The sequence below is a fragment of the Scleropages formosus genome, chromosome 2 (assembly GCF_900964775.1).
Source record: "Scleropages formosus chromosome 2, fSclFor1.1, whole genome shotgun sequence".
NCBI classification, from domain to species: Eukaryota; Metazoa; Chordata; class Actinopteri; order Osteoglossiformes; family Osteoglossidae; genus Scleropages; species Scleropages formosus.
In genome coordinates, this window is record NC_041807.1 from 35,239,936 (window position 1) to 35,260,235 (window position 20,300).

The 20,300-nt window shown below is 45.2% G+C and overlaps 1 protein-coding gene across 3 annotated transcripts in view; it reads left to right on the forward strand.

Moving 5' to 3' along the window:
* vps13d (vacuolar protein sorting 13 homolog D) overlaps positions 1-20,300 on the forward strand; it is a 56,982-nt gene that overhangs the window by 31,430 nt on the left and 5,252 nt on the right. For all 3 annotated transcript variants that reach the window (XM_029249959.1, XM_018750629.2, XM_018750627.2), the window contains 21 exons: positions 489-736; positions 1,129-1,320; positions 1,603-1,729; positions 1,857-1,999; positions 2,084-2,214; positions 3,035-3,210; positions 3,401-3,524; positions 3,648-3,883; positions 4,141-4,243; positions 4,384-4,541; positions 5,462-5,570; positions 6,325-6,495; positions 6,613-6,717; positions 6,928-7,077; positions 7,889-8,041; positions 8,126-8,222; positions 8,549-8,697; positions 9,245-9,379; positions 9,509-9,676; positions 13,669-13,801; positions 14,012-14,207. In XM_029249959.1, the coding sequence (XP_029105792.1) occupies positions 489-736; positions 1,129-1,320; positions 1,603-1,729; positions 1,857-1,999; positions 2,084-2,214; positions 3,035-3,210; positions 3,401-3,524; positions 3,648-3,883; positions 4,141-4,243; positions 4,384-4,541; positions 5,462-5,570; positions 6,325-6,495; positions 6,613-6,717; positions 6,928-7,077; positions 7,889-8,041; positions 8,126-8,222; positions 8,549-8,697; positions 9,245-9,379; positions 9,509-9,676; positions 13,669-13,801; positions 14,012-14,207 (3,204 nt within the window). The remainder of the gene's footprint in view (positions 1-488; positions 737-1,128; positions 1,321-1,602; positions 1,730-1,856; positions 2,000-2,083; positions 2,215-3,034; positions 3,211-3,400; positions 3,525-3,647; positions 3,884-4,140; positions 4,244-4,383; positions 4,542-5,461; positions 5,571-6,324; positions 6,496-6,612; positions 6,718-6,927; positions 7,078-7,888; positions 8,042-8,125; positions 8,223-8,548; positions 8,698-9,244; positions 9,380-9,508; positions 9,677-13,668; positions 13,802-14,011; positions 14,208-20,300) is intronic.

Below are 20,300 nucleotides of genomic sequence, written 5' to 3' on the forward strand. Positions count from 1 at the left end.
CCAGTATAGACGGCACACAAAATACTCAACACTTTTGTGTTTTATTTTTCCTGTGAGAGTTCTTTTACCAAATTTCCTGTGATCTGATGATGGTTATTTATCAAGAAGGATGACAGTGGGTAGCACCAAGAACAGTAAAATTAAGCAGAGCGAATCATTAAGCATTTACTCTTTTCCCACTGCGTTTACTTTTAAAGCTTTGATTAAGCTTTTATAAAATAAAATACAAACCTGCTGTTAGTTCAACCTGATAATCTGCACAGATTTCCTAAAATACAAAATCATCTTGGAGTATCATACATATTTTCTTCAGAATTAGCAGTGATGCTACCTAAAGTTAAATAAAAGGACTGAATTTAACAGTGAGCCTTAAATTTAGTAAAATCTGATCATTGTATAAACCTTGATTTTACTCATATTAGGAGTTAATTCTCATTGATGCAATCAATCTTGGACACTCCACTTTCTCAATGGCTGGTGCTCTGTAGGTTCTGCGTTGTGATAAAGAAGGAGAACTACCCCGACCAGCAGCCTGCAAAAGTGGTGTCCGGGGGCCCCAAGCAGATCTACCGGCAGCCAGGCCACACTATATACCTGCTGCCCACGCTGGTGTTAGCGAACTTGCTGCCCTGCGATCTCAACTACTACATCAAGGGCACGTCCATCAAGGGCACCATGAAGCCTGGCAAGGAGGCCATCCTGCATGCTGCCGACACATCCCAGAACATGGAGCTCGGTGAGGGCAGCTAGAGGGTCAAGTTCCAGAAGGGACCCGGCATTGTACCCTTGAGACAGTATTTCTGTGAAAATAGGCTAATCTCGTGTAAAACAGTAGCGGTATATAGAATTTTAGAGTTGTTCTGGATAAAATCATCGCCAGAGTAACCAATTTTATTAAGGGATTAGTTGAAAAAATATCGTGGCCATGCTCGTAGTTCTCACACTGCAAAGTCTTCACTTTTTTTTTTTTTTTTGATGATGGGATTTACGGTTTTTAATAAGGCTTTTTAATTTTTTTATTTTATTATACCAAGTAGTTTTTTTTTGTCAAACAGCCCTTGGCAGTGCCTGCCCAGTGAACAGATGTTAGTATCAGTTCCATGCAGGCTGTGCCTTCTCTGTCCTCAGGCGTGCTGCTGGAGAACTTCCCTGTGTGCAAAGAGCTGCTGATCCCCCCTGGAACGCAGAACTACGTGGTTCGAATGCGGCTGTATGATGCCAACAAGCGCCTGCTCTGCCTCATCATCCGCATCATCCTCCGGGCGCAGGGGGCGCTCAAGATCCTCGTGTCTGCGCCATACTGGCTTGTCAACAAAACGGGTACGCCCTCCTTACCTGTAGCCAGCCAGGCTCTGCTTGTGCCCTAAATTGAGTGATTTGCTGATTGATTGACTGTGCAGAACAGTATACAAACCTGAGAAAATTTTTGCAGCATTTCTTGCTGTTTTTGTTTCTTATGGAACAGATAACACATCAAACCAGGAATATATTGTATGGTCATCCTCAAAATGTTGCCAGAAGTTTAAATGCTTTATCCTTTATTTTGACTAAAGTCTGTATCTGGTTGCCATGACAATGTCCCCCCTTTTCTTTATATTTTAGGCCTTCCTCTCATTTTCCGTCAGGACAATGCCAAGTCAGATTCAGCGGGACAGTTTGAGGAGCATGAATTGGCCCGTAGTCTCAGCCCCCTGCTTTTCTCCTACACTGATAAAGAGCAACCAAACATGTAGGTATTCCAGCTTTACTCCAGAAACACACGGTCATCCACCCCCGTAGCCACAAGGACTGTTTTCTCTTTGGCATCACGCCATCACCTGAGCTCTAACGCTCTCTCGCTATGTGGCTTGGATCAGGTGCACGATGCGCATTGGGAAAGGCATCCATCCGGATGGCGTGCCGGGCTGGTGTCAGGGCTTCTCTCTGGATGGTGGAAGCGGAGTGAGGGCGGTCAAGGTGATACAGCATGGGAACAGACCAGGACTCATCTACAACATAGGCAAGTGGCAATGTGGGTAGCACAGACTGCTGCAGTTGGGCTGTCACCTGATGGCAGACACTGAAGGCTGGATTCTGGTTGCAGGGATCAACGTGAGAAAAGGAAAGGGTCGCTATAGGGACACGCACATTGTGACCTTTGCACCCCGGTACCTGTTGGACAACCGGTCATCCCACAGACTTGCATTTTCCCAGCGAGAGTTTGCTAAAGGAAAGGTAATGATATAATGAATGCTATTCAAATTATTTTCATTAACCTTTGTTTACCTGACACTTGGGGGGTACGGTGGCACTCCGGGTTTGGCCTTTGCATGCTCTGCTGGGTCTGGGGTTCAAGTCCTGCTTGGGGTGCCTTGTGATGGACTGGCGTCCCGTCCTGGGTGTGTCCCCTTCCACTCCAGCCTTGCGCCCTGTGTTAGGTTCCGGCTTGCTGCAACCCCGCTTGGGACAGGCGGTTTCCGAGTGTGTGTGTGTGTGTGTGTGTGTGTGTGTGTGTGTGTGTGTGTGTGTATGTGTGTGTGAGTGTACCTGACCCGTTCCTCCAAGGGGACCTAGTTTGGTGAACGAAGCTTCTTGCAATGATTTACACATTTATACAGCTGGGTAATTTTTGCTGTATCAATTCATGGCAAGTACACCAATGAAGGGTATTGCATCAAGAGTAGGATCTGAAGTCGGTTGCTCGGCAGGGGCTCTAACTTCTACACTACTTGCAGTCCCATTATGAAGATAATCCAGGTTTAATACAGCCAATAGGGAGCCTTCTCAGATTTCAGAAGGAGTGTATTTCTCTGGCATGTCACCAGTGGTTTGATAAAGATGGTTTGCAGTTACTTCCATGTGCAGACAGGGCAGCAGGTACAGTAGTCGTTATGGCCGTAGCCTTGCAGTCAGACAGAATCCAGTTCAAATATTGTTCCTGCTGCAGGGCTCTTGATCAAGGCTTTGACAAAGGCTACAGGAAAAGAAGGGATAATTTGCAAAGTTCTTGTCCCATAATCTCCTACTGATAAGCCATGTTAACTGCCCTTCCCAGGGCACTGGGAACCCAGACGGATACATATCCACTCTTCCTGGCTCCAGTGTGGTTTTCCATTGGCCCAGGAATGACTACGACCAGTTACTATGCGTGCGTCTCATGGACAACCCAAGCTGTACCTGGTCTGGGGGCTTTGAGGTGAACAAGCCCAAGTCGTTCCACATCAACATGAGGTACTCAAGCAGCCCTCCTCTTTCCCATTACCACAGCTGGTAGATTTCTCAGGTCCTCAGGTTGACTTTGTGCAGCAGACATCTTTGGGTTAAGACTTGGGCATAGCTTACATGTTTTGTGGTTTAATGAGTGTAAAATATTAATGAACAATATTATTGTGATGTAAATTCAAACTCTGATTTTGTTCAGGGACACTTTAGGGAACTGTTTCTTTCTACGAGCTGAAATCAGCCTCAAGGGGGCGATGTATCAGATCTCCTTCAGTGATACCGACCAGCTGCCCCCACCGTTTCGCATCGACAACCTTTCAGAGGTAAGGAGTGCACCCCTCAAACTGTGAAGTCACATTTCAAAAATGTAATATGGGAGAGACTGCTGAAGCTGTGAAATGAGTAGGGCTTTTGATCATGTGTTCCCTGCTGCTTCCCTGCTTCAGGTGCCCATTCAGTTCTGGCAGCATGGCGTGGTTGACCTATGCCTGCACACGGAGGTGAAGGCCGGTGCCGTGCTGGACTATGCCTGTGACGAACCCACCCTCCCCCCTTACCTCATCCTCACGGTCAAAGGGGCCGGGTCTTCAGAGGTCACTGCTGACATGAACTTCTTTAGGGAGTACAACAAGCTCTACTATGAGAACTACATCTATATTGCTGCAACATATACCTTCTCCGAGTAAGTCTGAGCCTCAGACTCTGTCCTCTGCCATGTGTAATGTCACAGATGCCTTACACAAGGTGTGGATGACTTCATCTGACAGGCTTCAGCGCAAGTCCAGAACCTTTGCATGCCGTTTTTGTTAGTCTGAATGCGATATCCGATTATCTTGAAAATGTCACCACAGCTCTTTGCTATCAGATCACAAGGAGGTGGAATGAAGCCATACGTGTGTAAGACTGAGCTAAGTGACTGAGTGCGAGGTGTTTTCGTAGGAGTGCCGAGAATAGGCCGGTGGGGAAGAGTCTTTCCATGAGCTGCGCCGAGCTGGTGCTGGATGTGGAGACAAAGACCCAGAGGGTCATTCTAAAGAAGAAGGCAAGGCACTGTCGTCATGCTAGGCTGAGCCAAAGGATATTTGTGCTTCGGTCACCTGATCACCACATGAACACCTTTTTGTTTGTCATCCATGGTTTGTGTGTGTGTGTGTGTGTGTGTGTGTGTGTGTGTGTGTTCAGGAACCAGGGAAGCGCTCACAGCTTTGGAGGATGACTGGCTCGGGCATGCTGTGCCACGAAGGCTCCTCCCCCCCGCAGAGTAAGCCTGCGCAGCCCCGCCCCCTCAACTCCTCCCTTGTCCTGGACATTGCTGGATTGGCTGCTGTTACTGACAACAGGTGGGAAACATTATGAGGAAAGAGGCTGTTGTTGAGCGCTGCAAGTTGGAACTAATTACAGTTTTTCTAATTGTTTATGCTGTTATAACGTGTAGTAGGGGGTTTTTAGATTTTTGTGCTATTGGATCCATATTTTTAGTTATGTTCTGCTGTGCCAACAGGTCAAATATACACTTTTATGAACAAGCACATGACTTGCTACGCTGAGACAAAGGAGAAAATGCATCATAGATTCCAGTACTGTTGGTCCATTAATCCTGTTAATGGAATTGCAGTGAAACTCATCATGAAATGTTATGCTTTTTGGTTGAAAGGTAGACCACAGTATATGGTTTTTGGTGTATTCCGGTGTACGAGAAATGTGATGTATTTTTTTTTTTTTTTGGTCGCCTGGTATTTGTTTGGTCTTCCTTGCATAGAAAAAAATAAGATAGATAATGGTGCGTCTGAAGTCGTGCTGTGAAACAAGAGCAAAACGAGGCAAAATTCCCTGTGACCTCTGGAGCTGCTTTGTTCAGCGCACTCTACTTGAAAATCACACAACTGGAGATAATGTCCTAAAAATGACAACAGATGCTTCGTGAGCACTCGGATGCATAATCAGCGAACTCTGTTACATAAAGCAATCTGCTTTGAATTTTCGCATGTGTAAGTTTGCCCCTGAGGATATTAGTAATTTCAGAATCTGCAGTTGTTGAATGTCACCCCACAAAGAACATTACCAAAGTGGCTCTTTCATCTGCTTGTGAGCAGACTTCAAAACCTTCCCCCTTTCTTTAACGCTTATGTCACCATAAACCCACAGTAAAACCCGCACCCTTGCGGTAAATACATTTGTTGTTGTAAGAATTTAATACGAGATCAGCTCAGCAGTTCTGTTTGTGCACCCTCTCGGTTTCATATTCTTCCTCTTTCTGTAGCTATGAGCCCCTTATGTTGCGGAGACCAGATTCTCGAAGGAGCACAACCCAGACTTGGCACTTCAGCTCTGGCATGCTGACCTGTGGCCTTCCCAGGCTGGTAGTGCAGGTAAGTCTTTGTGTATAACAGTATTGGCTATGTTGGTTGTGCTCTACATATCAGTGTGGATCCTGATATAATGTGTCAGACTGGGCATCACGCTGTTCGTCCAACTATAAGTCTTTCCATCCATTTGTCTGTCCATCTATTCATCATTCCATTGATCCTGCCATTCGTCTGTACATTCAGCCATTCGTCTACCCATCCTGCCATTCATCAATTAATAAATCTATCCATTCATCCAGCATCTAGGCATCTGTTCACCCATCCATTCATCGAACAGCCCATTGATCTGTTGGTCCATCCAGCCACCTGTCTCTGTCTATCCATCCATCCATTCATCCATGCTTCTCTTCATTTATTCATTCATTATCCCATCAGTTCTCAGTTACCTCTAATCCACAGTGAAGTTAGAAGGGTGTCAGCACAAGAATTACAAAACCCAGTGCTTGTATACTAAAATTAATTTTAAAAAGTTTCTCCTTTTAGAACACGTGTTGGAGAGTTTGTCCTCCAATTTGATCTGCCTTATCTAGAGTGCGCTGCATTTTCCTTACTATATTTGTCAACTGACATCATCACGTAAGGATTGAACCTATATAAAAAGTCATTTTTCCCTTCCTGATGTGCAGTGGACCTTCTTGTGTTCCTCTACCTGCTACTGCAGTGCTTTTTAACTGGTGCTTCCTGCATTTTGTATCACTTACAGCCAAAACGAATGGCTTCACTACTGTGTTGCCCTCTCATTTTCCATCGCTTCCAGGTGAAAGGTGGGGTTGCAGGGTTGTATGACGGGGCAGAGGTGGTCCTCGGCCCAGACTCGAGTCTTCTGGATGTTCCCCCCACACAGCAGTTCATCAACCAAAAGATGCGCCCTGGCTCAGGCGTGCTGTCTGTGCAGGTCCTGCCCGACGGGCCCACAAGGGTCCTGCAGGTGAGAAAGGACTCCTTTTTACAGCCTTCTAGTTTGGCTTTTTCATTATATTCTAATTTGGAAGCTACTCAGAATAGACTGTTGCGCTAATCACTAATAGACGAGTGTTGTTTTTAGATTAGCGACTTCAATCAGCGACGCACTGCCCGCATATCCCCAAGCACAGAGGAGGAAAAGAGCAAGGAGAACAAGCAGAAGAACCTTCCAGAGCAGGAGCTGGAGGTACGTTGATATCCCAGCCTGTCGATTTTGTGGTTATTCATTCTGAAAATTCTTCAAGCTTCAGCCAAACATCTGTATGACTGTGGTTAAATTGATGTTTCTAGAAGGGCAAGAGTGAAAAATGTAAACTTATTCTAGTATTTTCTGAGGTGTAGACCCCAGTGGTGATGCAGTTCCACGGAGCGTGTGTTTTGCTTGCATATCACCTAGGTGCTGGTGAACCTGCACGAAGGGGTGGGCCTCTCACTGGTCAACAAGCTTCCTGAGGAGCTCGTCTTTGCCACACTGTCTGGCATCACCGTTCACTTCACCCGCACAGCCGCCAGCCAGGTTCTGGAGCTCAGCGTGCAGAACATCCAGGTAATGTGCTGATGCACCTTTCTTCTCTATGAGTATGGTCTTTAGCTTTGAGCATTGCTTTATAAACCATCTGGTTAATTGGTGCCAGTAGGTTTTAGGCTTAATTATGTTGCTTTTGGTTTCAAAGATAGCATACGCTGTGCTGTGACTCGTTGCTTTCTTTTAAAATACCTCCCCAGGCCAGATTTCCTTAAGACCGTTCATGTTTTATAGGTAGAACTAAGGTTGTCCTCCTGCTTGGTGTAACTGTAATATGTACTAATAGCTCAAATTTACTGTGAAAACTAATTTCCTCACTGAGCTTGCGGCACTTTTTTGGGTGCTGGGATGTATATTAAAAGGCCCCAGTTGTGAAGGTGGGAGTCTGCTGTGTAAATTGTTTTCACTTGAAGAGCTGCCAACAGACAGGAGTGGTAAACTGAATATTTGTGATCCTCTCCCCCTTACGGAAGACACCCCCAACTGGATGGATGGATGGATGGATGGATGGATGGATGGATGGATGGATGGATGGATGGATGGATGGATGGATGGATGGATGGATGGATGGATGGATGGATGGATGGATACTTTATTGACCCTTAAGGGAATTGTGCGAGACTACAGCAGCATACATACAACAAAGTAGTGACAGAGAACAGTCATTTGAAAATACAGAAACCATTTTTGTAGAGCTTTATAATAGCAAAATCTTTAAGAAAAATGCAAACATGCATTTGTAATTATAATAATATTGGAGACATCACTCTCAATCAAGGTTTGTCGGGCTCTTCTGTTTTCTAACCTGCTGCATTCTCTCTGACCTTGACAGGTGGACAATCAGCTGCTGGGCACCACCCATCCGGTGGTTCTGTGTGTTACCCCCAGCTCTAGCGAGGGTACAGGGACAGGAGACGTGGGCCCTGCCCTGCAGGTCAATGCCGTCAAGGTGCCCAGCAGCCTTATGCTAACAGAGCTCTTCAAGGTGAGCTAAAGCTTACAGCAGGACCCCTCCTCCTTGGGACTTGGTCCAGGTCCTTAACCTGTATGCTGTCTGCTCCGATTGCAGCACCTGATGGTGACGACGCGCCGCTTCACGGTCATCATCGAGGAGAAACTCCTGCTAAAACTACTCAGTTTCTTTGGTTACGGACAGGTTGAGACAGGTAATTGTCCTCCTGTGTTACCTGGAAGCAGTGTAATGGCCTCTCTCAATTTTACATCTATTTAACAAGCTAACTTTTGGTTCAGTTAACATGAATAAACTTCTTAATTTGTCCTTTCAGTAATTTACAGTGAAAAGTTTTCTTGGTGTTTTATGAAACTGTTGTTAAAGAGAACGCATGAACCTATGAAAACATTTTCCATGAAGCATTTAGTCCTCTATTTCAGATTCTCCATGATGGTTATGTGAGGATTCCACAAGGTGCATCTTGCTGATGGTTGTGTTTGACAGTTGTCTGAGATGTCTGCACTGTGGGCATTTTGTCAGAGGTGGAGAAGTTAGATGAGAACCTGTACGAGAAGGCCAGCGAGGATGGGGGCACGCCCAAGCGGTATTACTTTGAGAACCTGAAAATCAGCTTGCCCCAGGTCAAGCTGAGCGTGTTCACCTCCCACAAGCTCCCTCTGGACCTCAAGGTACCTCAGCCTTGAGTCAGTCTTCATCTCCTTGTACTGTCATCTACTCACACGCTATTTTCCCCAGACCAGTTACACATGACTTCAACAGTGCCATAATGCTCTGGGGGTTCATTTAGCGGGATTACCTTCTTTTACCGTATGTTTGGAGGCCATGTCTACTGTTTGCCACAAGAGGATGCAAGGACTCCATTTTTCCATCTGCCTCCTCTGTAGTGTCTGAAACACATGACCTGTTATTGTCAGCATTTATAATGATTTGTTGTGTAATAATTAATATTAGATTTTTTTTAAAAACTAAAATTTTTTTCTAAACAGTTTTTCAAAACTATAGCAGAGGTATTGTATTTTCATACATCACATTTACTAATAATGGCTTGTAATACAAAGATTGTTATAACAAAAGAAAAAATATTACTAATTTCTGGACTAAATGTACTGTTTGAAATTTTCCAGTACGTGAAATCCTTCATATTTCTTTCCTAGCCACCTTTCGCTACTTGCATATGACAAGCCTTCAGTTAGTGTTATCTGTTGTGGTGTTTAGGCACTAAAGGGAACTCTGGGATTCCCACTCATCCGATTTGAAGACGCTGTCATCAACATGTACCCTTACACGCGGGTTCACCCTTACGAGACCCAGGAAATCATCCTCAATGATATCCTGAAGCATTTCAGAGAGGTACGGTCGTCCCTCCTGGAGGCCAAAGGAAACAATTTTGAAGATAAGGGCAGTTAGTAATCCCCATTCTTTTTTTTTTTTTAAAAAATCTTTGTATGTGGATTGATTTCCACCCCCCACCTTTCCTAGGAGCTGATAAGTCAGGCGGCCCAGATCCTAGGATCAGTTGACTTCCTGGGGAACCCCATGGGGCTGCTGAACGATGTCACTGAGGGCGTGTCTGAGCTCATCAAGTATGGCAATGTCAGCGGCCTCATCCGTAACGTCACGCATGGGGTTTCCAATTCAGCTGCCAAGGTATGTTCCTTCCGTTGGCTTGCTGTCCTTGCTGGGTAGGCGGAATGCTTTTCTCTCAACATAAATGCCTCTAGAGCTGGTTTCAGATGTTCCCTGCCGCTACAGGGATGGCCTCATGCTTCATCAGGCTGCAGATGCACGTTTGTAATTGGCGAGACGGCATATTGAGTGCTTGACGGGCCATTGAGAAGCAGATGAATACCTGCCCGTTTGGCTTGCACCCTGGGTTCTCTCGCTGCGTTGCAAAACAGGAAGCCCTAGAGGTGTTTTATTGCCTATTCAGTTGGAGACGAGACATCACTTGTTTTGTCTGAAGGGCTCCTGAGTGACCCTTCAGATCCCTGCTGCTGGCAGCCAGGGATGGCGCAATGAGGTTGTTGTGTTTTTACAACTTCCTGAGAAGCGGGGCGGCAGCTGAGAAAAATTCAGACGCATTCTTGCGGGACCCATATATGACAGGTGGTCTGACTGGAGGGGCAGACAGGGTCTGCCTTATGTTATCGCAGTGTTATGATTCTGTTTCTGCACCATTAGACACCAGTACCCGATCAGCATTCAGCGGTGGTGGTCATCTTTCAATGCAGGGCGACTGTCCGAGGGCCCGATGGCTCCTCAGAGACCCACCACCTATCCCCAGCTCCCACTTTAGCGTCTCCTCTTTTCTGTCCTCCTTGTCTTTTCTCCCTTCAAGCTGGTTTATCCTTCACAAGTTACAAATGGCAGCAATTTTGGCTAGCCAGCAGGTCTGGTGGAAAGATCTATCAAGGCTCTTGTCTAGTCTTGAGCGAATTTACTACCAGTAAATTCCAGTAAAGTGTTTAGTGCCCCCCCTCCCACCCCACTAATGGCTGCTTCAGTTCCGATCTTTAATCTAAAATATGTCGAGGATTTGCAATACTTTGAAATGCTTGATATTTGTATTTCCAAATTAATAAGAAAGATGTGCGCAAAATGTGATCTCGGAAAAGCGTGTTGACTGTAGGAAGGAGTTTGTGTTTTACATAATTTTGATCTTTGATCTTTATTTAGCTGGAATAAAGAACTCTTTTTATTGAAGGACATGTGGGTCTTGCACAATCTTCCTTTACTGGCCTTGAAGACATTTGTCTGTTGAAAGATCTGGATTGCGTTTCTTTTGCTGACCTCTCTGAAGTTTTCTCAGGGAAAATAAAATGGGTTCATTCCCTGTGGCTTCCATTTCGGGTAAAGCCTGTCACTGGAGTAGATTTGTCTTTTTCCGTTGCACTCAACAAAACAGTTTATGATTCTAAATAAAATATCCCTCGTTGCTTCAACATGCAAACAACTTTTAGCATTTCCTAAAAAAAACTTTTTGCCAATATTAAAGAAAATGGAGTAATTATATAAAAAAAAATTTCTCCAGAACTGTAAAAGATAAACTGTGTTTGTTACCTAAAACAGGTATTTTTCAGACAAGAATAAATATTTTTTCCTCCTGTTGTTGATTTCGCAGAATGTGCTGTTTTGACCTGTTTTTTATGAGCTTGGGTATCGCGATGTCTGCTTCTTTTCATTAGGCCTTCTGCTAAAGCGAAGCTGCATTTCAGTATTTCATCACTTCGACCTGTTCCTTTCACTTGATTCCCCACAGCCCAGTAACTGATACCTTCTGTACATCTGAGATGTCCTCCAGTTTGTGCACTTGATGCTTTAAGCCATTCATTGTGCACACAAAGGTACCTCGCATATATGATGTCTGAACACGTTGCCTCTACACATGTGGGATGGCAGCTGGATGTTGTTTGACCAGGCAAACGAACAAGTCAGAGAAAAGAAGAGGGTCAAGACATGTGCTTTATGGTATGGATGAGTCACATCTTCCATACCCCTCTATCTTGGATAACCCTCCAGTTTATTGAGAGTTTCCACCAGAGACACTGATGTCTTTTCTGATTTTCTACACTATGCATTCAAACTTTCCTCCTCCATCTCTCCTTGGTGCACAAGGACATATAAGACCCCTGCACACGGTTTTGAATTGGGGGGTGTTATCAGCAGCAGGGGGGCTGTAAACTTGAAAGCATTCTCATGTCCCGCTCCTCCCTCGCTGGAGGCTCTGATCTGGTTAGTGTATTGGTTTAGTTTCCTGAAGAGGTGGCGGGGGAAGAGAAAGAACAACAAGGATGTGGAAAGAATGGGACGTGGCCTCGGGATGAACTCACCAGGGACTCGGGCGTCCAGGGGTCATCCCAAGTTCATGCCTCGCTCCCGCCGAGGGTGCGGCAAGAGTCTGTTTACACAGCGCGTGGGCTCCGGCGGAGGCCTCTCGCGGGCCCTCGGTAACACACGCCCACTCCCTCTAGGCACCTGCCACGGCTGCCGGGGCGTGTGGGATGGGGCGTGTCCTTCGGGGCACCATCAGGTCAGGCCTGGGAACGGGGTGAAAAGGCAATTCGCTAGACAAATCACCGTCAAATATCTTGTACAGCTGGAAGAAATACTCATTGAAAACTGTTATGCCAGAATATCCGCATGTTTTTAACAGTAAAACTATAAAAACGGGTTTCTCACAACTGCTCAGTGCCCCTGTAACCCTCGACATAAATCTCTCCACCTGCCCACTGGGCTTTCAGAGGCTTTTCATTCTGGATTCATGTAACATGATTGCATGTATAGAATTTCACGCACTGGTCTATACATAGTATGAACTGCCTGCTTGTTTGTTGTGGTTAATGCACCATGGGAAATCACTGTATCATTCTTCAACATTAACAAAAGGAAGGTTGTGATATTTTGAATTTCATAAACAGATTAGAGGGAACATCTCTCTTCTGTGGAGGAACACAAATTATTCCACAGCTTCTGTATTTTTTTTGTGTGAGATGTTGCTGCTTCATACAGTTTAAGATTAGTTTAAGTGTCCTTAGGAACAGAATCAAATTTACCATTGGGAAAAAGAAGGGGAACAAAAAAAAAAAAGCTTCTTTCTTTCCATTTTTTGTTAAACATTCAGTTGTGTTCTCCTATCTCTGTTATTAGGGTCTCTGGTAGCTTTCTAAGTTGAGTATTTCACGTGGTACTGAATGATTGAGGTTGGCATCATTCATCTCCCTGGATACTATCCTTTAAAAAATCCAGGGGCTTTGACTTTCTTTTTTTTTTTTTTTTTCCCCTTCATTCAATTTTGAATTTTGAGATGTGTAATCCATCTCACTTGGATTGTCCCATGGATGTTTACGTTGAAAATGTTCAGAAGATGTTTCCTTGGTATTATTGAGTTTATAGGGGCTGTGGAGGTTTGAGAGTGACTGCCAACATTAGGCATTTTATTGAGACGAATGAGGGTCATTCAGTCTCTGCACATGGGGTTTGTTGAGTATGGAACGGCAGGTTACCAGGCATTTCCAGGAAGCCCTGGGTTGGAGATCATTGATGAGGCAGAAAATCCCACACCCCTGCATACGGACAAGGGTGGGGGGGGACTTCAAGGGGGCAATGAACTTTATTAGACAATAATTGGTTTGCAAAGTTCTTGTTAAAGTCTGTGGCCATGGAAATTGGGGTGAAGAAGCACCCCTAACACACCAGGACTACTGCATTTAATGCCACTCTCTTGAGTCATCAGTCCTTTGGCCTTTAATTTCTAAGTTCTCTTGTCATTCGGAAGGACTGTTGTGAGTGATGGCTTTGAAATGTAGTGGAACCTGCGCAGTTTTCTCAAACACAGTCTTTAGAAGCTATGTGCATATCTTGAGAATTTCTGAACTGTGCACGAACATCCTACGTAACCATATCACAGAATGCCACGCAGGGCTTGGATGAACCTTTGTGTAGTTTGAGTCCTCAGTTCAGCCCAGTTTGTGCTGTGTTTCTAGACAGAGGCTATGCATGCGGAGCACCGGCCATTGATATTTACATATATTCGTTTAGCAGACACTTTTCTCCAAAGCGACATGCAGCTCATAATGAACTCAAACATTATGCACTTTGAGTTAAAAAGCGCTCTGTGATCTAAGTTATTTCTCGCCTAGTTTGCTGGAACCTTGTCTGACGGGTTGGGGAAGACCATGGACAACCGTCACCAGAGCGAGAGGGAGTACATCCGGTACCACGGTGCCACCAGCGGGGAGCATCTGGTGGCAGGCATCCACGGACTGGCCCATGGTACAGACAGAATTAGGGAGTGGGGTGCAGATATTTGATATTTTAAAAATAATAAATAAAGTAAACGCTGTTATCACGATATTAGTATTAGAGCTGTGCAGTTTATGTACTTTTCAAACATGTAAACAGCAGGCTCACTTCTCTGGTAACGAAACTGCTAATGTAATGGATCCAACATGGCAGTTGTTAGTGTCTGTTTTTGTGTTACAGGTATCTTAGGAGGCCTGACTAGCGTCATCACATCTACAGTGGAAGGAGTGAAGACAGAGGGGGGCGTCAGCGGCTTCTTCTCAGGACTGGGGAAGGGCCTGGTGGGCACTGTGACAAAACCAGTGGCCGGGGCGCTCGACTTCGCCTCGGAGACTGCCCAGACCGTTCGGGATATGGCCAGCCTTAGCAACCACAGGTTTGAGAGCTTCCACCATCGACATGTACTGCTTTTCACAGTTTTTAGTGTCGGGCAAACTAGCATGTGGGGTGGGGTGGGGGGGAAACTGATTGTAAACTGTGCAAATTCTAAGCTAAAGTGTATAATCTGTAACGTGGAAGTCCCATTTGGGCTTCACCCATATGGCTAAATAATATACCATCATCATCCATTCATTCTTCGGTTAAGAAGTTTTCTATTAAAAAACGGCCATAATTTTGTGAAAGTCAGTCGGTAGTACATTCGATAAGATAAATAACATGCCCTTTTTCTGAGCAGTTGTACTCATAGCATAACACTCGTTGTGCTGCCTTTGTTGAGCAGATTCCAACCTGCCATTCTCGTAGGCTTCCTTACGCCCGTAGGTGGATGTCCTTTCATATTATTGCACAGTGCTTGAGCTGCTCTCGGCCGAATCCCATTTGCGGGTGGCATAAGGGAACAACATGCATTGTGCTGCATTGTGCTGGGTAGGTGGAGAGCTGCGGTTCAGCACAAGGTCAGCATACACATGGTGCTCGTTCGGTGAGCGTGTCTCTGCAATCGGCGAACGTGGACGCTCCTTCAGGGCTGCAAGGTGAAAGCTCATTCTTGACGCAGGCAGGAAACGCACACAAGACCCATTAAATAGGACCCCTGTGCAGTGTGCAGAAGGACCTTGGCCTCGTCGAGGGGTCACAAAGCTTGACGCGGCTGTGTTACACGAGCCCCTCCAGCTTTGTAAAGGTGGCCCTCAGTATGTGCGGTGCGTGGGCAAAGCTGCCCTCTAATCGAGTTTTTTCAAGGAGACAGTACGACTGAGACCGGCATATAGCACAACTGTCTCGTGCTGCATCGCAGATCATGAGGGAGGAGGAGAGTAGGGCGTCTTGGAACTGGCTGAACTGTTATCGACATTTAAGAAAAACAAGTTATATTACTTGAAGAGTGTGGTATGCAAAGGAGGGTGGGGGACTTCACATAGAATGCACTGAGTCCTATCACACTGACAAACACAATACAGAGATGCAGGTTTTTTCTTTTTTTAAAAAACCTACTGGACAGACTTATTACTCCCACCCCAGCTGCACTCAAGAACACATTTTCTGGTGAGTTATGGTGTTGCATTTGTACACTAAGCTTCTTACAATGATTTGCCTCTTTATACAGCTTGGTAATCTTTATTTGTGTAGGTAGCTTGATCGAGGAAACTTCAGCAGGAGAGTGATTTGAACCCATGTCCTTTGATTAGAAGGCAGTAACCTTAACCACTACACCAGCTACGGACTTAGAATTCTATCTTTTAAGTTTTAAAAATCCCCTTAAGTCTTTTTGTGAAAGTATATGACCTTTGTAAGGACTCTAAGAAGAGAGATGTCTTCAGAACGTAAGAAAACATGAATTGTAGCCTTAACAGAGTCTCAGACATAGTCAGGTGCTCACAGGCGAGCAAACGCACGGCCAGACAGCATCGTTGATTATTTGCACAATGTTCTCATATCAACATCGTGTCAGCAGAAACAGGCACAAATGATGGGGCTGGGAAGAAACCGCTAGGCTTTTAATTCATTATTGTATCTGTGACAGCAGCACGATGTAGATGCTCTTTCACCATCATCAGTTTTCCCCTTTTCTCAGATGTTTTTCTCCATTCTTTGAAGACTCTTTAGAAGTGATGTGCTGAATGAAGAAATGATGTACCAGCTGTCGTGCTCTTACACGGTGCTTGTGGAGTCCGGAGTTGTTTGAATTAACTGTGTGGGACAACGCTTTTTAATTGTTACCTAATTTACCTTGAAAATAACGCTTTATGTTACGCAATCCGTTGTTTCATCGTTCTGCTCTGCCGGGCTGCGTCGTGTCTTCCCTCCAGTCCACGCACACACACGCCTCCATCTACGCTCGCAAACAGGAAACAAACAAGTAAATGAAAAGCAGATGAGAAGTGAGGCTTGTGGGTGGGGGTGCCTTGCTGTCCTGCTTCTGACCCACCCCCCTCCCTCTACAGCACCCTCACCTAACCACCCCACCCAGATCCATGTGGTCCCGGCAGCTGTCCATAACCCTCTCCATTACACTCCAGAAAACAAAGGCAAGAAGCATGGAAGTTTACTCCCCCGCGAGACGTAGGTTCAGCTGAAATGGCATCGCCCCCCTGCGTACAGCCCCTTTCCATTCCATTTATCCTTTCACCAAAGTATTTAACATTCCTAATTGAAAGCAACAGCTCGCTTACAGAATTGCTGGGGGGCAGCCAGGCAAGCATGTAGATGGATATTATGTAGAGCTCTTGTTGTGTTGATGTTCCACATGGGGACAGCGTTGATTGGAACTGCCCTCATGTTGAACTCAAGCGGATAGATGACTTCTGAAAGACTTTGCGGTAAAACCGGGCTACTGAGGATGGTAAGCCATGTCATGTGGCTTTGGACTTGACTCAATACTCAGATGTGGAGATGTTGAAATACAAAAGCCAAACCCTTGCCAAGAATCCTGTGTGGTTAGGTGAAGATGTGTTCAGACAGAATCACATATCTTGGCACCTTTATCTGTAATGGTAAGGAGAAGGCTTGATATGTGTATGGGGGGTGGGCTCACCCATTTGCCAGTTGGCACAGTTTGAATGGTCCCAAAGCCAGCAATGCTAAAGTGCTAAACAGCCCCCTGTTACTCTGGTTGCCCCTAGGAAGGCTGCTGTAGTCACTGACAAAGACCTGGCCCAGCTCCAGGCCTCATAGTGCCCTCAGGTTGAACCCTATTGTTCTGCCCAAGTCTTGAGTAAGGGGCACTGGGTGAGGGGGTATGGTTACAGTGGGCAGCACTGTGGCACAGCGAGTGGCGATGCTGTCTCACAAAACCTGAGTGGTGCGAGAGGACGTTGGTTCAATCCCCACTCAGTCTGTGTGGAGTTTGCATGTTCTCATCATGTCTGCATGGGTTTTCTCCCACAGTCCAAAGACATGCTGGTCAGGTTCAGCCATAGTGTGTGAGTGATGGGGAGACTGTGTTCCACTGATGTATGGATGAGTGACCCATTGTAAGTAGTGTATCTAGCAGTGTAAGTTACCTTGGTGAATAAGGTGTATGGGTTGATAACACTACACAGAGTTCACTGGAAGTTGCTTTGGAGGAAAACGTCTGCTAAATAAATAAATGTACAGAAAAGGTGCAGAGACTCCTTCCTGATCAAGTGAGGTAAAGATCTTTGTTATTTACATAGAATGATTACAATACTCTTTAAGATAGCGTTAAGAATTAATGTTAAGATTTACATTGACGGCTTGGTGAAGGCTTCAAAGATGGAGTTGTTGTTTTGAGTTGATGCTGATAATTTTCAACATGAATTAATTGAATTCCTACCAGTACAAGCAATCTGTGTTTGACCTGTGACTTGCTTGTTTTAGAAACTCCATGTTTTATTTATTAAACGTTTATTAACCAATGTCAGTACACTTAGCTACTTATAATGATTTACCTGTTTATATAACTAGTTAATTTTTACTCTTTTATCAATTCAGGGAAAGTACCTCTTATCAAGGTTACTAAAGTAGGTTGTAGGATTCAAACCCTGATTTTACATTTGCAAGGTGACAGCTCTAACCATTATCCCACCCACTGCCCTCTGTTTTTAAAAATGTCACTAAAACTTTTAAAATGTCATGTGTTTTTTTTATTTTGAGTATGCCACCTCCTAAGCCTTCCACAGTGCAGATTTCCCCAGGCCACCTCTACATGGCATGTCCAAAGATGGGATGTGCTCCAGCTGCCCAGACCAGTTCTGAAGTATAGTCTACACCAGTCTTTTGCATCAAACCCCTTACCCTATTTACTGCCCCCTCCCTAGCTTCACCATCCCATCACACCCTGCTGCCACCCCCCTAGTGCAGATCTGTAGCAGCTGTGTCTGAAAAGAGGTGAACCTCTGTAAAGGGCTGCCCTCGCCTGTCATCTGGATCTCATTGGTCCTAATGAGACTCCCATCCAGATGTGAGAGTTCCGCCCATTCCAACGTGGCACTGCCCTCCGGCGTGCACATCACATGATGCCAAAGCCTCAGTGCTGCCTTTGCCTTGCTGATACTCACGATGCTAACACCATTCAATAACTCATAGCTGTGTGCTTTCCCAGATTTCAATAACCACAGATTCTCAGAAGCCCTGGATTCTTTTCATGTTTTGGTCGTACGTTACATACTCGTAAACACACACACACACACACAAACACACGCTTTCTGAACCGCTTGTTCCATACGGGGTTGTGGGGAACCGGAGCCTACACGGCGCAAGGCAGGAGGGAGAGGGGACACACCCAGGACGGGACGCCAGTCCGTCGCAAGGCACCCCAAGTTGGAACTCAAACCCCAGACCCACTGGAGAGCAGGACCCAGCCCAACCCACTGCGCCACCGCGCCCCCACTACTCGTAAACATTTACATTTATTTGCTTAGCAGACGCTTTTCTCCAAAGCGACTTACAACGAATACTATGTAGTGTTACTAGCCCACACACCTTATTCACCAAGGTGACTAACACTTCTGCATACACTACTTACAATGGGTCACTCATCCATACATCAGTGGAGAAATCAATATTAAAAATATCAGTAAGAGAATTCCCAAGACCTAGTGCAGCTTTCAAAAATCGTTCAATGTACTCTATGTACCCTCCTTGCATCACACCGTCTTAGGCTCAGGTAGCTGGAAACATGGAGGACCAATACCGTGACAGCGTTCCCAGCTTAATATTTATTATTTTCATTTATGTCATGCCCCGTTTCCCATTAAAGTTGCCGTTCAACAAGACAGATGTTACTGAACGTGACATCTGAAAATAGCAGCCTGGTGGTATCACAGATGCCAGTGTAAGGTTAGCCGGATAGATTTTTTTTTTTATTTTTTTGCAGTGCACATCTGGCCATGAATTTAACATGCTTCTGATTAAATTAGTTAGTGGGAAAAGGGAATCAACCGTTCTCCTGGCAAGAGTGCTCAGGGTCAGGCAATGTTTTCCACAAAATTCTGTTTTCTCTTCAGTCCCACACGGACCTCGCAAATGTCTGCACGAGTCAGAAGTTTTGGTGGATGGCTGGGTAGAGTGAAACAAACAATAAAAATTAGACTGTATAAGACAAATAAACTATTTCGGTCAGCTTCAGAAGAGAGCATCCGCTGAGATCAAACGTGGAGAAATTTCAGTGTGACATTTGCTAAACTCGTGTCCTTCATGAGCAATTTCCTCAGTTTTATCGCCGACTTTTGTGGTTGTAATGCTGAGGTTATCCACCCGCTTGTAATCAGCAGTAGGAAGCGTTGTGAAGGCCGTGCGCCCGCGACACAGAGGTGCCTTCAACGTACTGCGTAAATTCTTCCCATATGAGGGAAACATCTCGCCGCTTCCCAGAGACCAACACAACCTTCTGCTGATGCTGCCGGATGGAAATCATCTCGACTGAGGAGCTCAGTGAAATTTGCCTTGAACAGTGTCGGGTGTAATGCATTCCAGTTGTGATGTATTATTCTTCGGTGGTGTGCGTTGGTCTCCTGCATGTGCGCTCTCGTTGTACGTGTATGTGGGCTGTGCATTGTGCTCGTTGGGATGGAAATTGTATCTTCCCGTTCGTACCCTCTTTTGCCTTCAGGGTCTGTAAAGGCATTGGCAGTAACTCTGGACGTCTCCGTGTTTGTGTGTGTTTGACAAAATGGTAATACAAATCATAAAGTGCTGCAGAGTTTATGCTCTTTGGCAAAATATATATTATCCCCAGAATGTTCTTTCCTCTAATGTCGAGAAAATATTACAAGTCCAAAACATTAAAATGGTAGATAAATACATATCTCATTTTAATTCATCTGTGATTTGTTATTGACAAGTGCCATTTATTCACCGTCCACTGTTTTTGACCACATGAAGTGCCTCAAAAATGTTCTCTCTACATCTGTCCTTGTTGTTGAAAGGGGTGTGTCCATTGTCACTGTGATTGAGTCCATCCATCTGGTTGCCGGTCATCCTCTTATTTTTCCCTCCAAATTTTCCGAAGCACTGTCATTTTTATTGAGAAAATCCAGTCTTCTCATGACACATCCAAACTATGATA